General features: G+C 39.0%; 1 protein-coding gene across 4 annotated transcripts in view; it reads left to right on the top strand.

Moving 5' to 3' along the window:
* The window catches only part of kiaa0513 (KIAA0513 ortholog), a 51,454-nt gene that overhangs the window by 19,097 nt on the left and 11,739 nt on the right, over nt 1-20,618 (top strand). For 2 of the 4 annotated variants that reach the window (XM_011476384.3, XM_011476383.3), the window contains 3 exons: nt 606-686; nt 2,093-2,187; nt 3,514-6,361. In XM_011476384.3, the coding sequence (XP_011474686.1) occupies nt 606-686; nt 2,093-2,187; nt 3,514-3,563 (226 nt within the window). In that variant the 3' untranslated portion in view covers nt 3,564-6,361. Of the gene's footprint in view, nt 1-605; nt 687-2,092; nt 2,188-3,513; nt 6,362-20,618 lie in introns of those variants that run through there. The other 2 variants (XM_020704187.2, XM_020704188.2) reach the window with 1 other exon arrangement.

Below are 20,618 nucleotides of genomic sequence, written 5' to 3'. Positions count from 1 at the left end.
CTAAAAACGACATAATCATTATTAAAAGACCACTGGAACTGCTTTGGAAATAGACCAAAATATTGTGTCATATAAACAAAAGGCTTTGCTGCAACACAATTGGCCTCAAGATGGCGCCCTCCTGACACTATACTATTACTCGAGACTGCTCTATTAGTGCAATCCTTAAATGGTTGTCCTGTTGATATGCTCCGCAGAGGGGGAAAACGTCTTTGCGTATCTAATTCTGGGTCAAAGTTTGATCATTTTTGATTGTTTTTTTACATTTGTGATGTATTTTTGTCCGGAGGCTTGCTGCATCTGTGTTTGACGTCAGAGAGCTTCTCGTCTGCTTGTGAAGACCAGTGATGATTCTGTGTGAGGGAATCATTGCTGGTTGTGTTTTGCTGTTCATGCCGGCCTTCTGTGTGTGAACGTTCAGGGCAGACCTGAAGCGGTTCAGGGATGGATGTCATGAAACGTTAGAGTGCTCTAACGAGGGAAGTTTTACAGCAGAAACACAACAGCTGTCTCCTTTTTGACACCTGTCCCTGACCTGTAGTGGAGGAAGAGCTCAGGGGCTCGGGGGGAAGTAAGAGCTGACGGGGACTGTGTCTGTGCTGCAGGGAGAAGTGGGATCACATGAGCCAGAAGGAGAGGGACGACACCTCCAAGATCGATGAGAACATCGCTTTCGGACAACTGGGGTAAGGAAGCCAAGAAAGAAGCGTCCTGTTGGTGATAAAAATGGACACTGATGAACCCATTGACTGTCTTGTATGCATTAGTTTTTCATATTGACATTAGCAAAAAAAGACAAAAATGGAGCTTTAGAAAGTGTTTTCAGAAAAGACCAGCTAAAGCTTTTATGTATCCATAAAAGGGTTGACCTGTACAGGTGCTACAGGCTTTTGGGTTGTCCGGGCTGTTGTGGGTCACAGAAGGGGATGACCGCTTTCTATACCTCAGTCCCAACTGCCCTTGATGGGAAGATACGGCCTGTCTGCCAGTGAAAGATGGGCAAATCTGGACGTGGCCCAGCTAAAATGTTCATGTACATTTTCATCTATGAGCATGTTGCAAACATTTAAGCAACTTTTCTACTGTGAGACACCGGCATGTCAGAAGGGTTTTTTATTTCACTCCTTGCGCGTCGCTTGTCTGCAGCCTGGCTGTTAGAAATGAGAAAATTAGACAAAGTGTAGTTTGTGTTTGCACCTTATGGGCATTAGGTATCACCTGCACAGGTGCAGGGACGGGGTCTGTCCGTCTATTGGGCCAATAGACAGCACCACCCGTACGTCATAAGTGCGTGTAACTTACATTAGCCTTAAGAATACTTCACAATACACTTCCAAATGCACGACAATAGTACGTTGCATTTTTATCCTGTCCCTTGAGGTGGCCGCACAAGCCTCAAGGGAACTGCAGGACACACCTGCGCTCGTCTTAAGATGCACCCACCCCTCTCTGACAACCCTCCACGGGCCCGGACAACCCAAAAACCCGCATTGACTAAGACAGTTCTGAGCATCAATTGAGCTGCTTTCAAGAAGGAAAAGCCTCTTAGCCAGAAGTCTTTCCCCAAACTGAGATCAAACTTGAAAAATAAAAATTGTGTGAGTGCTGGGATAAAAAGAAGTCTTTAGCAAAGCAGAAACACACAAGCAGAGATGAGATTCAGAAACCATAAAACCTGTTTACTGTCTTTACTGCAGGTTTCTCCACCCTGTGTTCATACAAGCCCGACTTAAAAGTAACTTTGAACTCAGTTATTTTCTGTCTCTCTTGGGACTCAATCTCAAAAGAATGGAAGTGTTGATTTTGGAAACACGTTGTGCATAAAGTGACAAGTGGCTTTAGACATTTACAAACTGCTTTGAAGAATAGGAAAGGTTAAGGCCGTACGGACTGCAGGGTCAGACTGATCAATTACAGTATACAGTTAGCAAACAACTGCGTGTCCAAACAGAGGCTGACCCTGAGGAACTCCTCTGGTAACAGCAGGCCTCACAATCCACTGCAGTGGATCTAAAACTGCCAGAGAACATTTCTGTTTCTGTTGTTCAGAATGGATTGTGTTGTTTGTAATGAGCGGAGTCTGTGTTTCCAGAACGTTCACTCATAACATGCTGGCGTTCGGCCTCAGTAAGAAGCTCTGCATGGACTTCCTGAAGAAGCAGGCCGTCATCGGGAATCTGAATGAAGGTAAGAAGCTGCAGAATCCCAGACAAATGCACTGTTCACTGTTTGGCTTTACTCGTGTTTGTTTTACATGACCACACATGTAAAATAGAGATTGCGTTTAGTGTATGTTTGCTGAAAAAGCAGCTTTATTAAAACTATTATCATAATAAAGAGAGTAAAATAAATACTCATTAACTTGCCCTTCTTTTAAATGTCTAAAACTTTACTGTATTTATATGGATTGATGTTTTTTTCTTTTGATATTTTTATTTGTACTTTTTATTAAGTCGTATTTGAAAAATATACATTGTCTGTTTATTTTGGATTTTAGATGTAGAAACTATAAAAATCCACACAGCATTATATCACAATAAAAAAGAAAGAAAACAAATGTGCTGAGCTTAAGCCCACATCATCACAGCACCTCCCTCGTGCTTTACAGTAGAAACAGTGTCTTTTGGGGGATCCTGATTATTCCGGATGTTTCTCACATGTTCATCATGTTTTTTATTCCTTTAAATCACTTTAGATTAAAACAAAAAAAACCATTTTATTTATACAAATAACAGTAAATGAAGGATAAAGGTTTTTTACCTTAACTCTTGAAAACCCATGGGGTGAAATTTCACTGCTTTTGAAAATGTATTTATTTTGTTAGTTTGTTTGTGCTGCTATCCAAAATAAACAAACAGAAGTAATTGTGAAATGACCTTCAAGAGTCCAGATGAAAATTATTTCCAGGGTTAAAAGGTTATTTGATCCAAACAGAGCACAGTCTGCACAGCAGCTCAGTGGACACATGGAAAACAGTCTGAGGAGCCAGAAAATACAATCTACGATGCAGCAGATGCAGAATGACCGGTCTATGACAAAAACTTCATTTTTTTGTTTTCTTTGGGTTAATTTAGTCCTTTACTGCTACATTAAAATTGCTACAAGAACACGTTAAAAGCACAATTTTCATTGAAGTTGGACTTTAAATCCAGAAAAAGTTATGCACAAAAAGTGGAGTTTGTTTCTCAGTTTTCTCCAAATGTTTAACCTTTACGACTCATTTTGATGCTTTTGTTGTTTAATCAGGTTCCATCTCAACTTTGATGTCAAACATACTCACATAGATGTTGCAGTTTGCAAATTAATTCCATTTAGTTCAGCTAAAGTGTCAAAAAATGAGCTTAAATGAAAGTTTTTCAAAGAGTGACGCTCGACTGTAAGAGCAGCAAATAAAAGGTACAGAAGGCCGCCACCCAGCCGATGGCGTTCTGTTCTGCAGCATCAGCACTCTAACGGGTTCAATCAATATTAACTCTACCCCCCCCCCCCCCCCCCCCCCCCCCACACACACAGAACAATACAAGCAGCTCAGCGACTACATCGAGAAAATGGATCCAGAGTGACTCAAAGGACGACCTGATCATCAGATCTGAGTTTAGCAAACTCCACCTGAGCAATAAGTCCATCTTTACAGCAAAAGCACTCCAGAAACACACCGCATGCAGGTTGCATATCTTTGTGTTGGTCACCCTGTGCTGCTCATTGTGTCTTTTTTTCAAGTGTTGTGTATTCTTGAAGCAATAAGACGTAAATGTGTCGTAGCTAGATGGTCCTTTCTGTAAAATATAGTTCATCTCTGGCTAAATTGGTCATGAATCTGAAGCTTTATTGGCCCCAGTGGTGGGTACTGATGTTTGTATTTGTTAAACACAAATGTCTGTATATTGTGAGTCTGAAGGAAAATTGTTTAGTCTCTACAAAAAAAAAGGAACTCGCGTCGCCATGCTTGTGAAAGTGACTCTTCTCTTTACTTTCACACATTTTAGAGCCACTATAAATCAAATTTTTTTTTTTTCTTTTAAACCCTTAATGTTTGACTTGTCACCCAAACCCCCGCCCCTCCCCAAAGTGCCTTTTTGTGTAAGTGAAATCCTCAACCTGCGTGGCGTTGCCTCAGTCCTGCTGCATGTGCAAACCCACAGGTAGCTGTAGTAACGTCGCCCTGCCACCCTGAGGCAGCGCTGCCTCTCTGTCCTAAGCCTCGTTCACAACCTGCTTTAAAGCTCTGTAAATATTCTGTGTCCCTCTCTGTATAAGTGTGCATTCTGACTGTCTCTGTGAGCGCCACCCAGTCAAACCTTTATTCAAAAGCTGGTGCGTTGACATAAGTATCTGTGTGTCAGCTCACCTCCAGCTGCCGGCCTCTGGACATCCGTCTGTTCGTGGAAACTGCTTTCAAGTGGAATTGTTTTCAAAAAGTTCCGTGTTAATAAAACTTTAATAAATCCCTGCTGTGATTTTGTGTTGCTGTTTTAAGAATCCCTATAATTTGTCAAGTGTTAACTTAAGTCTGTCAGTCTTAGATTTATCCTTTACTTTACTTTATTAATTGATTGTTCTCAGCTCATCCATTTTTGGTTCCTGGTCAGCCTTGTGCAGTGTTTTCTTTTACTTCTGTATTTCTCAAACTATCTCCTGCAATTGGTTGTAAAGTACTATGTTGACCCAAATCCATACTCTGATTCTGGTAACTAATCATCCACGATATTCCTCAACAAAACATCAGAAGAAGTTAAGAATTTTGTTTCTTCATGATTCCATGAGTCCCACTTCAATTGTCTTTTGATTTGTTTTCAAAGTGTTCAATTATCACCGTCATTTTCTAGAACATAGTTTCTGCAGAGCGGCAGGAGTTCGTTTTTTTGTCGAGGGCGGGGACTGTTAGTGCAAAGCAACCTAACCCACCCTTGCCCTCCCCATTTAGCTCTTTGTTTACACATTCCCGCTAATGTACAACCCCTCACAGCCTCAATCTAACATTAGCGGTGCAACAAAATTAGCGAGCGATATTGGAGCTATCCAGCTGTACAGTCTTGAGACAGATGCCAGCTCAGACGAGGAAAACAAAAACGTACATGCATCCATTTTTCTGTAAACATCAGAATGGAGCGCAGCAAGGAGTTTGTGGCCCATCCGGTGTATTCTCTGCATCACAAATAAGATATTTTTCAAGCAAGAATTTTTTTGTCTGTTCCTGATTCACAAGGAATTGAATAAAGAAATGCTCAGAAATGAAATTTTAAGCTTAATTTTCTTCATAAATATCCCCCATCATCAGAAAAATATCATAAAATCATGTTAAAAAGTCCAAAAATAAAGATATTCAAGGAAAGTTTCATACAAAACCCCAATATTTACCCCTGACACACATGATCACCCAAAAAAAACCTTAATAGGCGGATGGTGCAGCCTATGTACAGCCTATAGAGAGTTGCTGAAGATGTACATGAGCCCCAGACAAGACAAAAACTACACTCAGCAGATCTGCACAAAACCATGGGAGCGCTTGATTTATTCAGCTTTAAATCAAATCAAGCTGTAATTATAAAACAGTTCTCATACTACCGTATTGCAAAGTGCTCTACAGGCTTAAAACAATTTTAAAAAGACATTTTAAAGCAGACCAAATTCCCCTCAGCCCTCCCAACCCCCCACCTCCAATAGAATGAAACTTAAAATGACATGGATAAAACTCTAAATAGAAATAGAAACTGAAGTGGAAACAAGGCTTGATGCTGATGTAAGGAAATTATATTTTGGGGATCTGCCCATGCCAGCGACTGACCCAGTCCTTATCACAGAGGACATCCCCACAGGACAGCCCCTAATCAGAGCAAGCCGCCAGACCCGGGAGGTCCCACTGCAACAACCCCCCTCCAGAAGGGGAGGGTTGGTCACTGTGTGGAGGATCCTCCTGAGGAAAATACAGGAGTTAAAACAACATTTTAAAAGAGTGAAATGCACCAAAGTAAACGAAGAGATTGGTAATCAAATAAATACCGTAAATAAACCTACTGACCTCAATGGAAAAGTAGATATAGAAAGACTTAAAATGAGCTTCTATGATTCTGGCACTAGTCCTGCTGGACACCATCAATGCAGTTTTTTGTCAAACTTGAACTTTGAACTGTTTGAGCATAATCTGTCAGAGTGTGAAAACAGAACAAGTAATGATAGTTTTCAGTCACATGACCTGTAGGTAGCAGTCCAAGACGGGGCTCCACACTGGACTTTATGCTGTGGATTGGGAAAAATCCCTCCTCTCCTTTGTACGGTGGCCCTGAAGTGCAAAGCATTCAACAAATCACTCGATACAAAAACATTTTTAAGATCACAACAATTAAAAAAAAAAAAAAAAAAATTAAAAAGCAGCATTACATTTTACAAACAAAACAAAATTTCAGAAACCAAAACTTGAAAAACAAAAATGACAAAAAAAAAACATTTCAGAAAACAAAATTAATTTCCAGGAAAAAAAAGAAATATTAAAAAATGAAAACATTTCAGAAAAAAAAAATTCCAGAAAAAAATGAAATATTAAAAAATGAAAAACATTTCAGAACACAGAATGAATTTCCAGAAAACAAAACGAAATCTTCAAAAATGAAAAACATTTCCAAACCGGAAGAGGCAGGTACTATGGGACAACGCTGATTGGATGATGATTTTTGTCAATCATTTGAACTGAAAAGTATTTTAAATGAAGCGATGACGGATTTTATCGTCCAAACAACAATGTACTATAATAATCCACGTATTTCCCATTTATATATCAAATAAAAAATGCAGCAAACTGTTAATGAACTTTAAAATTATTTTTTTAACATTTCGCCTGACACACGGTCACCCGGAAGTAGTTTGTGAGCACTTTTACTTTGAACGCTGTGCTAGAGAGATCTTTCTATTTTTGGTAGAATTCTCCTCACCAAAATTGAAAGCATATCAAGATTCATATATCCCACCTATTCTATAGGTGTCCCTAAACAAGCCATCAAATCTATTAATCAAGTCAATTTTAACTTCATATGGAAAAGGAAAACACACTATGTTAAACAAGGTACGCTGACTAAAAAATATGAAGATGGAGGTCTTCAAGCCATAGACTTTAACAGCCTTAATGGCACCTTAAAAATAAACTGGTTAAAATCATTTATTAGGAATCAAAATAGTATTTGGTTCATTGTTCCTAATAAAATATTTTCCAGCCTAGGAGGGATCCAATTTTTACTCAGTTGTGATTTTGACAATAAGAAACTTCCCATTCAACTTTCGTCTTTTCATCAGCAAGTTCTCATGTATTGGAAGCTCATTTATAAACACAATTACAGTCCACACAACACTCCCATATGGAACTGCAGATACATCACTATCAGAAACAAGTCTATCTTTGTTCCAACATGGTTTGAAAATGGAATTTGGTCTTTAATGCATCTTCTTAATGACAATGCCACTCTCATGTCTTTTGATGATTTCACAGCTAAATATGGTTCACTAACGAATAGAAAAGATTTTGAAAAAATTATTAAGGCCATTCCTCAAAATGTTGTGAGCTCAGTTTCTGATTTGTTTCATAATGACATCTACAGACATCCTACTGTCCCCAAGCTTCTGATTAATGGACACAACATAGCAACTGCCAAACTCCCAAACCTTCAAATCAGAGAATATTTTAATGTAACGTCCTTTCCCTACGTCTCAAATCCAAATTATATAACCCAATATTTTAATAATTCAAAAATGAAACAAATACGAACTAAATATTTAAAACTCCCCATTCCTCCTAAAGCCAAGGAAGTTCACTTTAAGACCTTTTCAGGTATTTACCCTTCCAAGGAATTATTAAGAAAACGGTTTGGAATTCCTGAAAATTGTTGTTCTTTTTGTCATGTGGAGATTGAAACAACTGAGCATCTTTTCTTTGAATGTTTTTATTCTGATGTCTTTTGGAATAGCTTACATTATTGGCTTTTCCCCAAGATTCCACTTTTAGCAGACTTTTCTATTAAGGATATCATTTTTGGGTTTATTTTAGAAAACAAGAACACAGAACTTATTCTGAATGTTGTAATTATTTTGGGTAAATTCTATATACATAAATGCCGTTTCTTTAAAATCAAACCATTTTTTTCTACATTTCATAAAGAACTCTGCTCTTTTTTTTCATCTGTAAACTTCATGGAAAACAAACTTGCTATGGAACTTCAAAGTATCATATGTAAATTACAGCTTCTTGATAGCCCCCTAAGTTAAGATTAATTGCAATGTCTATGTAAACCCCCCCCCCCCCTTTTTTATTTATTTATTTATTTTTTTTATTTTAATGTCTTGTATTGATTTTATTTTATTTTTCTGTATTATTGGTAAAAAAAAAAAAATTATATTGTCTTTATTCTGCATTGGCTGTTTGTACATGTCCAGTACCTTTTTTCGATGTTTTTGCACTTTGCATAATTGTATACAATTGTCTCAAACTGTTAACCTCAACTGTCTTTTTCAATAAAAAAAAAAAAAAAAAAAAAAAAAAAACTTTGAACGCTGTGCGCTAATGTCTACGGCTGCGAGGTTCATGCTGTCAATCATCTTTAGGTAAGAATCAATTCTGTGATCTTTTCTTTTGTCAGTCACATGTCTCTAAGGATGTTAATTTTAGGATGTTAAAGTGCTGCTTTGAAAAGATAATTTCTTTTTATCTTGCGCAAAAAGAACCCGATGGAGACGAACCGTCTTCACATGATAGCCGTTCCCGTTTTCGGTGACAACATGAGAGAAAAAGCTCCGAGCCAGCCTGATTCTGTGATTTATACAGTAATTACAGTAATTATATGGCATCAGTGTTGCTAAAAATCGACTTTAAGACTGAAATCAGTAAACAAGTTCTTATGGGAAATAATATTTAAGTGCATTGTATATTTTAGAACCATGCATATACACATATACTGAAACTTAAGAATGAACTTTACAGTTTATAAAATACTCAATTGAATTAACATCTACTGAGCCCGTGTCCTGACATTAAGATATAAAAATATATCTTGTTCCCACAGATTAATATCTTGTGCCCACAGGTTATTATGTCGTTCGCACGAAATACTATTCCGTTCCCACAAGATACTATTGCGTTCCCTCAAAATACTATTCCGTTCCCTCGAAATGATTAACTCGTGCGAACGCAATAATTATGTCGTTCGAACGCAATAATTAATCCGTTCGAACGCAATAATTATTCACGTCATAAGTCATTCACGCGGATATGCTCTCTGTACGCCGGCAAAACTAAGCCGCTTTCAGCGGTAACTTCCGTGTCTCTGTGACCCATATTCGTTCAAAAAAGGAACATGAAAAACAAAAATGATCACTTTATTACCGTCTCAATGAATATAAGAAAAATATCAATAGATTTATGATAACTAGGCTGCTTTGTCATACGATAGCTCCTGCTAGGCTACCACTAGCTCCGCCGCAGAGCTCTTTGATGTATGCCGGCATTTGGGCAACTGGCTGGTCTGTTGTCAGACAGCTGATATGGTAGTTCAGGGTCGAACAGGAATAATAATATTCAGGACTTGTCTTTTATTAACTTTAGCAGTCAGTCGCTTTACATTCAAAGGCTATAAGGATACATGCTAACTGACTAGCCGATCATTGATCCTGTTATTCATTTACGTCATAGATTTACAGCAGATACCTTTACATTTCTGTCTGTGTGTGTCTCATTACATTGCATTGAAGACACCATGGATGTTTAGAGAACAGATTTATTTATTTTAAAAAGCACAAAGCATCCATCGTGTTCACGTTAATTCACATGATGATGATCTGGGGTACGCCCTCAGTCATCTTGCTGCAAAAGCCGCTTCCTGCCGCTACTTCCGTGTCTCTGTGAGCATTCTTCTTCTTTCTCTTTCGGCTTTTCCCATCAGGGGTCGCCACAGCGAATCATCCTTTTCCACCTCACTCTATCATGGACATCTTCTACCCTAACATTAGCCAACTTCATGTCCTCTGTTAAGACATCCATGTATCTCCTCTTTGGCCGTCCTCTTGCCCTCCTGCCAGGCAGCTCCATCTCCAACATCCTTCTACCAATATATCCACTATCCCTCCTCTGAACATGTCCAAACCATCTCAGTCTGGCTTCTCTGACTTTGTCGCTGACACAGGCAACATGAGCCGTCCCTCTGATGTACTCGTTCCTTATCCTGTCTAACCTGGTCACTCCTAAGGAGAACCTCAACATCTTCATCTCCGCTACCTCCATCTCAGCCTCTTGTCTCTGTCTCACTGCTACCGTCTCTAACCCATAAAGCAGAGCTGGTCTCACCACTGTCTTGTACACCTTTCCTTTGAGTCTTGCTGGCACTCTTCTGTCACACAACACTCCTGACACTTTCCTCCAACCGCTCCAACCTGCCTGCACTCGCCTCTTCACCTCTTTTCCACACTCCCCATCACACTGAACTGTTGACCCCAAGTACTTAAACTCCTGCACCTTCTTCACCTCAGTCCCCTGTAACCTAACGCTTCTACCTTGATCCCTCTCGTTCAGACACATGTATTCTGTCTTACTACGACTGACCTTCATGCCTCTTCTTTCCAGAGCAAACCTCCACCTCTCTAGCTGTTCCTCCACCTGCTCTCTACTCTCACTGCAAATTACAATGTCATCCGCAAACATCATTGTCCAGGGAGATTCCTGTCTTACCTCGTCTGTCAGCCTGTCCATCAGCATAGCAAACAAAAAAGGACTCAAAGCTGATCCTTGGTGTAGTCCCACCTCCACCTTGAACTCCTCTGTCTGACCTACAGCACATCTCACCACCGTCATACTTCTCTCATACATGTCCTGAACTACTCTGACATACTTTTCTGCCACTCCAGACGACCTCATACAGTACCACAGCTCCTCCCTCGGCACCCTGTCATACGCCTTCTCTAAATCTACGAACACACAATGCAGCTCCTTCTGACCTTCTCTGTACTTTTCCATCAACATTCTCAAAGCAAAAATGGCATCAGTGGTGCTCTTACGGGGCATGAAACCATACTGATGCTCACAAATCTCCACCTTCTTCCTAAGCCTGGCTTCCACTACTCTTTCCCACAGCTTCATTGTGTGGCTCATCAACTTTATTCCTCTATAGTTGCTGCAGTTCTGCGTGTCACCCTTGTTCTTAAAGATTGGGACCAGAACGCTTCTCCTCCATTCCTCAGGCATCTTCTCACTCTCTAAAATCCTATTGAACAACCTTGTTAGAAATTCCACTGCTGTCTCTCCTAGGCACTTCCATACCTCCACAGGTACGTCATCAGGACCAACGGCCTTTCCGCTCTTCATCCTTTTCAGAGCCTTCCTAACCTCATCCTTTCCAATCTCTGCTACTTCCTGCTCCACAACAACCACATCTTCCTCCCTTCTTTCCCTGTCATTTTCCTCGTTCATCAGCTCCTCAAAATACTCCTTCCATCTTTTCTGTACACTCTCTTGGGTTGTTAGCACCTTTCCATCTCTGTCCTTAATCACCCTTATCTGTTGCACGTCCTTCCCATCTCTGTCTCTCTGTCTGGCTAGCCTGTACAAGTCCTTCTCTCCTTCCTTTGTGTCTAACCTGTCATATAGCTCATCGTAAGCTTTCTGTTTGGCCTTTGCCACCTCTCTCTTCACTTTACGCTGCGCTTCCTTGTACTCCTGTCTACCTTCCTCAGTCCTTTCTACATCCCACTTCCTTTTAGCCAACCTCTTCCTCTGGACGCATTCCTGTACTTCCTCATTCCACCACCAAGTCTCTTTACCGTCTTTCCTCTTTCCAGATGACACACCTAGCACCTTCCTACCTGTTTCCCTGATAATCTCTGCTGTAGTTTCCCAGTCCTCTGGAAGCTCATCCTGACCACCCAGGACCTGCCTCAACTTCTGCCTAAATTCCTCACAAGTTTCTTCATTCTGTAGCTTCCACCACTTGGTCTTCTTTTCTGTTTTCCCTCTCTTCTTCTTCCTGACCTCCAGAGTCATCTTACACACCACCATGCGGTGCTGTCTGGCTACACTCTCTCCTACCACCACTTTGCAGTCATTAACCTCTCTCAAATGACCTCGTCTACATAGGATGTAGTCCACCTGAGTACTCCTACCTCCACTTCTGTATGTCACTCTATGTTCCTCTCTCTTCTGGAAGTAAGTGTTGACTACAGCCATTTCCATCCTCTTCGCAAAGTCCACCACCATCTGTCCCTCCAGATTCCTTTCCTTCACACCAAACCTGCCCATCACCTCCTCATCACCTCTGTTGCCCTCACCAACATGCCCATTAAAGTCTGCTCCAATAACAACTCTCTCTCCTCTGGGAAAACTCTCTATGACCTCATCCAACTCACTCCAGAATCTCTCCTTCACTTCTAACTCACAGCCAACCTGTGGCGCATACCCACTGACTACATTCACCATCACCCCTTCAATTTCTAACTTTAGGCTCATCATCCTGTCTGAGACTCTTTTCACCTCTAGAACACTCTTTACAAACTCCCCCTTCAGAATCACTCCTACCCCGTTTCTCTTCCTATCAACACCATGATAGAACAGTTTGTATCCTCCTCCAATACTACGTGCCTTGCTGCCCTTCCACCTTGTCTCCTGCACACACAGTACATCTACCTTCCTTCTCTCCATCATGTCTGCCAGCTCTCTGCCTTTCCCTGTCATTGTGCCAACGTTAAGAGTCCCTATTCTCAAACCTATGTTCCTGCCTTTTCCCTTCTCTCTCTGGCCACGGACCCTTCTGCCTCCCCTCTTTCTTCCACCAACAGTAGTCAAATTTCCACCGACACCCTGTAGGTTAACAGCATCGGTGGCGGTCGTTGTTAACCCGGGCCTCGACCGATCCGGTATGTCTAAAGTGTTGTGGATGATTCGCATGGTTATTTTGGCAATTTTTTACGCCGGATGCCCTTCCTGACGCAACCCTCTCTATTTATCCGGGCTTGGGACCGGCACAGAAGTTACTGGCTTGCAACCCCTGTGCAACCCCTGTGGCTAGATTTCTCTGTGAGCATTCAATAGGGGTAAAAATAAAAGCAAGAATGGTCGATCTGTTATTGTCTCGATGAAAATCTGAAAAATATCATATTAAGCTGGCTGCTTCGCCTAAAGCACTTACCTTTAGCTTGTAGCATAACAACAATAGCAGTACGTCACGTTTCCCAGAATGCTTTGCTGCAATCATTGGCCAATCACCGTGTCCCTGTGACCAAGGTCTAACAACAAAACCAATGATTGGGCGCAAAGCATTCTGGGAAACTTGACGTACTGCTATTGTTGTTATGCTACAAGCTAAAGGTAAGTGCTTTAGGCGAAGCAGCCAGCTTAATATGATATTTTTCAGATTTTCATCGAGACAATAACAGATCGACCATTCTTGCTTTTATTTTTACCCCTATTGAATGCTCACAGAGACACGGAAGTAGCGGCAGGAAGCGGCTTTTGCAGCAAGATGACCGGAGGGCGTACCAGATGATGTGAACGTGAATACGATGGATGCTTTTGTGCTTTTTAAAATAAATAAATCTGTTCTCTAAACATCCTGCGTGTCTTCAATGCAATGTAATGAGACACACACAGACAGAAATGTGAAGGTATCTGCTGTAAATCTATGACGTAAATGAATAACAGGATCAATGATCGGCTAGTCAGTTAGCATGTAGCCTAATAGCCTTCGAATGTAAAGCGACTGACTGCTAAAGTTAATAAAAGACAAGTCCTGAATATTATTATTCCTGTTCGACCCTAAACTACCATATCAGCTGTCTGACAACAGACCAGCCAGTTGCCCAAATGCCGGCATACATCAAAGAGCTCTGCGGCGGAGCTAGTGGTAGCCTAGCAGGAGCTATCGTATGACAAAGCAGCCTAGTTATCATAAATCTATTGATATTTTTCATATATTCATTGAGACGGTAATAAAGTGATCATTTTTGTTTTTCATGTTCCTTTTTTGAACGAATATGGGTCACAGAGACACGGAAGTTACCGCTGAAAGCGGCTTAGTTTTGCCGGCGTACAGAGAGCATATCCGCGTGAATGACTTATGACGTGAATAATTATTGCGTTCGAACGGATTAATTATTGCGTTCGAACGACATAATTATTGCGTTCGCACGAGTTAATCATTTTGAGGGAACGCAATAGTATCTTGTGGGAACGGAATAGTATCTTGTGGGAACGGAATAGTATCTTGTGGGAACGGAATAGTATTTCGTGCGAACGACATAATAACCTGTGGGAACAAGATATTAATCTGTGGGAACAAGATATATTTTTATATCTTAATGTCAGGACACGGGCTCCGTAAACATGTGATATTTCTGCAGGTGAAGTTTCTCAAAGCGAAGTTCCAGAAAGGTTTGTGCTGCAGAAGAACAGATGGCAGCTCTACATGGGAATACAAGAAGACTAAAGTCATTCATATCATTGTGCAGTGTACAGGCAAGTCACTATGATTTATGTGAAATGTAATCAATAAATATTATTTAACCTTAATATCTAATTTTTTTTTTTAAATTGCAGGTCCTTTAAAAAAACGTCTTTAACCTGCTGCATAAGCCTGATTAGTTGTAAATGATGCAGTGGGGAGTGAAAAACGAAGCACAATTCCTGGCTTTAGCATCGGGCTGATGATCTGGAAATCACATCTGAGGAATCGCATCAAACACTTGTACAACTCCAAACAACTTAATGTTCCTTTAAGCAAAACTCCAGTTTAAAATGTTCCTATTAGGCTTGCTTCATTTAGGAGTTTTTCCATGTTTACCATTTTAGGTTTTAAAGCTTTATTAACAAAGTTGATGTTTGATTTTCAAAGCTGTTGTTTAGAAATGTTTTTTTGTCAATGAAAAAACTGAATGCTGACGTGAGGATTGTAATAATGGATATGAAAATAAACAAATTTGTTTCATAGCAATGCAGTATATTTATTGAAAACTTAACATGAATACGTTATTCAGTAACAGAAACAAAGAAACAGTTGTGGATTTTCCTTTATGGGCTTCTTCATGCAGTCAATCAAATGTTACGTTTACATTCAGCATTTACTCAGCGTACCTGTCAGTCACATTTATTAGAGGAAAAAATGCATCTGGGAAAGTCTGTTTGTGCTTAACAACTATATCAAAAAGAGTCATGTGAGGGAAGTTTTGTCCACATTGCTGCTCAGCATCACATCCAGAGGAAGATGCACAGGTAAGGGGACGCCAGTTCCTGCTCGTACATGCTTGCAGCTTCCTCTGCACTGGACTCCAGCTCCATTGAAATCCCTGACAGAGATAAATTAAAAATCCCTGACAGAAAAACATTGGCTACCGTTCATCTTTCATTCAGGAAAAAGTTGAGTTCATCAAAATGAGGAGAAAATGGGTTAAACCAGAAATTCATTAGGGAGGGGTCAAAACACCAAACTCAGAATAAAATACATTATTTCAGTCTTATAAAAAATACATTCTAAAACAATTTGGTATTCCTCCTCTGCCTGAAAGACTAAAACGTTTTTTTTTAAAGATTTATTTTACGCTACAGACTTTGCCACCTTTAGTTACACACCTGGACGTGTCTGATGATGTGCACATCCAGTCATTTACTGTCATGTTTCTGTGCACTGACACACTCTAAAGTCACAGATCTTAATAGTGTGAATAAGAAGCATTCATAAATGTTATTCTGAGACACAAACTGCTGCAGTTTACCTGACAGCTTTGCTGATTTATGCTGCTGGTACACCTGTCTGAGAATCCTGCCCACGTGACCCCCCCCCCCCTCTCCAGCTGATGAGGTAACCTGTCATTAACGTATGACTGAAGGATCTTGGATCTGTCTGTAAACACCCACCTAGAAATCACGTTTAACGCTACATTTATTAGATCAAACAAATGTGCCTCCATACCTTATCTGTGGATGGCGGGACTGCATTTCCTGATGTGCGCCGTCCTTAACACCCGTTTCTTCGCAGCTGCTGCTTTATTTATTTATTTTTTTTTTTTATTGAACAATTGCAACATACAAAACAAGAAAATACAACAATTATGCACATATAATGTACAATAAAATTCTGAATACAGAACAAACATGTTGCATTCTTTAAAAAATACTAATTATTAATAATAAACACAAAAGGGAATAAGAAATAAAAAGAAACAAAAAAATAAAGAGAAAAGAGAAAATGCGAGAGTAAATCTATGTCAGCAGTCCAAAAGATTTACAGATGCTAATTGTTTTTTGAGCTTTTGTATTTTTTGAAGCAGAAATTAAGTTTAAATAACGCTGCAGTTCCAGTTTGAACACAAAGAAATCCGGTTTTTTATTGGAAAATTTTCTTTTGTGTATATGAAATTTAGCGATAAATAATACCATGTTTACACAAAAGAAAGCATCACGGTCTTTGACATCAAAGCTATGAAAACCAAAAAGTATGTTTTTATAATAAAGTTGTATGTCAGCAAAAATAGAATCGGTGATAAATTTGTGAATGTTTTTCCAAAATCTGTATGTAAATTCACAAGACCAGAATAAATGAGAGCAGGTTTCAGGTTGTTTCTGGCAGAAAGCACAACTGGTGTTTATGTCAGCCTTAAATTTAGTTAAATAATGCTTTGCTGGATAAAATCTGTGTAGAAGTTTAAAAGAGATTTCTTTGACTTTATTTGTTAAGAAGTATTTTTGTGGTAAAGACCAGACTTTTTTCCAATCAATGTTAGAAGTGAAATTAGCCCAATAATAGATAGCTGATGGAACAGAAACTAAATTATCTTGAAACAAAGCTCTGATTTTTGAGTTCAACTGTTTAGCGGAAGTGAAGCAGAAATTACCCAGAGGAGATTTGAGCACATCAGGAGGATGAAGAGTCAGAGGAGGAGCGCTGTAGAAACCCCTGAATAACATGCAAAGCCCAGATGGGACGGCATCAAACACTACTGCAAATTCTTTGGGAGTTATTGGTACTTTATACTGCTTTGTGAAATCTGAGTAGTTATATAATAATCCAGGTTCTTTGAATAATTGATTGAGGAAAATTATACCATTATTAAACCAATTATTTAAAAACAGAGTTTTCCTTTTATAGACAATATTACAGTTATTCCAGATAATACAACTCTGTGGAGAAAAGTTGTGTTTGTAGATCAGAGCCCAGGCTAAGAGAACCTGTTGATGAAAATTTGACAGTTTCAAAGGGATTTTTGGAATACTATAGTTACAGCAGAGCAGGAAGTTAAGGCCTCCAACTTTTGAAAATACAAAATGTGGAATAAAGTTCCAGATAGATATGGGGTTATTAAGATATTTCTTGATCCAGATTACCTTGAGTGTATTGTTAAGGGCAGTAAAATCAATACAATTTAAACCGCCTTTATCAGAGGTATTTAAAATAACAGATTTTCTGATATAGTGAGTTTTATTTCTCCATAGAAAGTTATATAATATTCTATTAATTGTATTGCAGACTGTGTTATTAACCTGTAGAGATTGAGCTGCATACGTCAAACGAGAGATTCCTTCTGCTTTCGTAAGCAGAACTCTGCCCTTCAAAGACAAATCTCTTTGCAGCCATTGGTTTAGGGTTTTTTTGGTTTTATCTATTATTGGAGAGAAATTTGTAGAACATCTGGATTGCATATCTTTAGTGATTTGAATACCAAGGTACGTAACAGATGTTTTTACAGGAATACCTTGGATAGATGTAAGCAAACAGTTTTTAACAGGCAGAATTTCACATTTATTTAAATTAAGGGTAAGTCCTGAAGCTTTAGAAAAGGACTGGATGATATTAATCGCCACAGCTACTTGTGAAGCGTCTCGGAGAAAGAGAGCAGTGTCATCTGCTAGTTGACTTATGAATATTTCCCTCTCAGCCACAATTAAACCTTTTAATGGGCTGAGTTTGATATGTAGGTTGAGGAGTTGAACAGAAAGAAGAAACAGATAGACTGATAAGGGGCATCCCTGCCTTACCCCACGTTTCAAGAAGAATCTAGGAGAAGTTCCGCTGGCGAGTTTTATAGAACTATTACTATTGACATATAAAGTTTGAACAGCATTGCAGAAGAATTGACCAAAACCAAATTTATTTAAAGCAGCAATAATAAAATTGTGTTCTAAAGAATCAAAGGCTTTATAAAAGTCTAGAAAAAGAATGAGACTGTCATCCTGCACGAGTTCTGAGTAATCTAGTATGTCTAAAATTAATCTAATATTGTTTGAGATATGACGATTCTGCATAAACCCAGACTGATTTTCATCAATAATTGTATCTAAGACTGGCTTTATTCTATTTGCAAGAATCAAAGCCAATATCTTATAATCACAATTCAATAAGGTGATTGGTCGCCAGTTATCTAAGGAAAGAGGATCCTTTCTCGGTTTAGGGATCAAGGTAATCAGTCCCTGAGATAACGTGGGAGGGAGTGCACCCTTGTTAATGCTTTCTTCAAAAACTTTTAATAAAAATGGGGCTAAATTGTCAGAAAACTGTTTATAGAACTCGGCAGTAAGGCCGTCTGTTCCAGGAGATTTATTTATTTTCAGATATTTTATAGCATCTGTGACCTCATTCAAAGAGATGACATCATCACAACAGACTCTGTCCGCTTCACTCACTGGAGTAATATTATTGACAGTGTTAAGAAAGGTAAGGGCAGATGTTGAACAATAGTTGGAAGAATAGAGTTTACTATAAAAATCAGAACAATATTTTGCTATGGTACTTCTATCATCAGAAATGACCCCATTAATATTTAATTGTGAAATAGAATTGCTATTGGACTGGTATTTCTCTAGCCTGAAAAAATAGGCAGAGTTCTGCTCTCCTTCCTCAATCCACCTTCTCCTAGATCGGATAAACGCTCCTTCTGCTTTGCGCTTATAAATGTCATCTAACTTGTGTTGTAAGTCTATTAAAGCTGTTTTATCCGTTTCATCTAGGACATCTGTTGGCTTAGATGTAAGAAGAGCAATCTTCTGTATTACATCTGTCTCAACAGCTCTTCTTTTTTTTGTTAAGTCAGAGCTATATTTTCTAAAAAATTTACCAAGTTCGTATTTCAAAAGTTCCCAATTATTACAGAATGAGTGTTCAGCTAGTGCATTGTTCCAATAAAGTTTTATTAAGCGATGAGTTTCAGAAATCACCTCCAGATGCTCAAGAATGGTACTGTTTAACTTCCAGTATGAAGCTTTAGTGCCAGAGGAGCTCGACAAAGGGACGGTTAGATGAATTGTTTTATGGTCTGAAAGCGGTGTGGCATGAATATCTGTTTTAACATTTTTTAAGTCTTTAGAAGTAAGCCAGAAATCAATGCGTGAGTGTCTGGTCTGTGATTTGTTACACCATGTATAAGCTCTTTGGTTTGGATGCGAGTCTCTCCAAGAATCAATTAAATCTAAATTTTGTGCAAACAACTTTATAGGACAGTTAGAGTCTGGACTCCTGGGAGGCCATCTATCCATAGAATTATCAAAAACTGAGTTAAAATCCCCTCCAAATTTTATAAAAGACTTTGGGTATTTAGACAGCCAGTGCAATAAACGTGTTTCTAGTCTATTGAAGAGAAGATTATTTTCTGTTTGAGAGTTGAACCCGTACACGTTGACTAGAATAAAGACGGAATGGGCTACTTCAAGTATCATAAAAATGTAATGACCATCTTTATCGCTGTCAGATAGCAAAACTTTTCCATTGAATCTGTTTTTGAGAATGCAGACACCAGCAGCTCGCTCTGTACCATGTGACATCCACACATCATTTCCCCACTGTGACCTCCAGAAGGATTTGTCTTGTTCAGTTGAGTGGGACTCTTGGATAAAACAAAAATCTGAATTAAACTGCTTACAAAACAAAAAAATGGCTTTACGTTTAACATTGTTTCTTAAACCTCTCGCATTTAAAGAAATAATGGATAAAGACATGAAGTTGAAATAGAAAAAAAGAACAAAAACAAAAGATATTTAGACCAAAGAAGAAGAAAAAAGAAGTTGAGTTAAGGATTTTTGGTCGCTTAGGAACAGAAAGAGGATAAGAACCTGCAAACCATTACAAAAAAAGCTGTGAACTAAGACCCTAACAATAATTATTTCCTTATGAAATAACACCAAAGTGATGGGCGTTATTAGTCCCATCTTACTCATAAGAGTAAATGTTTTAAGAAAAAAATAAATAAAAATAAAACCCACAATGCTGCTACTTGATTCACATTTAAGTATAATGTAATACTTAAAATAACATTATAATGTTATATCAAAAACAAAATTAAAGCAAGATAAAAATTAAAATAAAAAGTAGCAGCTTGAATGCAATAGCTTATGAGCTCAAATAAAATCAAATTTTAAGCAACAGTATCATTTTTGATAAATGTGGAAAATAGCAAAAAACGTTCAGATCCAGCTTTCACATCTGCAGCCTTCGTTAAGGCGGCAGGATTTCTTTACCATTCACAAAGGCACGTCCTCCAACAAAGAACGCCAGCTTGTTCTCCCTCCTGGCTTTCTCCACGGCCGGCCACAGTTGGTTTCTCCGTTCGCGGTCCTCAGCAGACAGATCCTCCGACATCCTCAGGTTGTGTTCTTTCAGGAAGGCAGATTTCTT

The sequence above is a fragment of the Oryzias latipes genome, chromosome 6, assembly GCF_002234675.1.
Source record: "Oryzias latipes chromosome 6, ASM223467v1".
Lineage (NCBI taxonomy): Eukaryota > Metazoa > Chordata > Actinopteri > Beloniformes > Adrianichthyidae > Oryzias > Oryzias latipes.
This window is presented reverse-complemented; position numbering and strand designations above follow the sequence as displayed.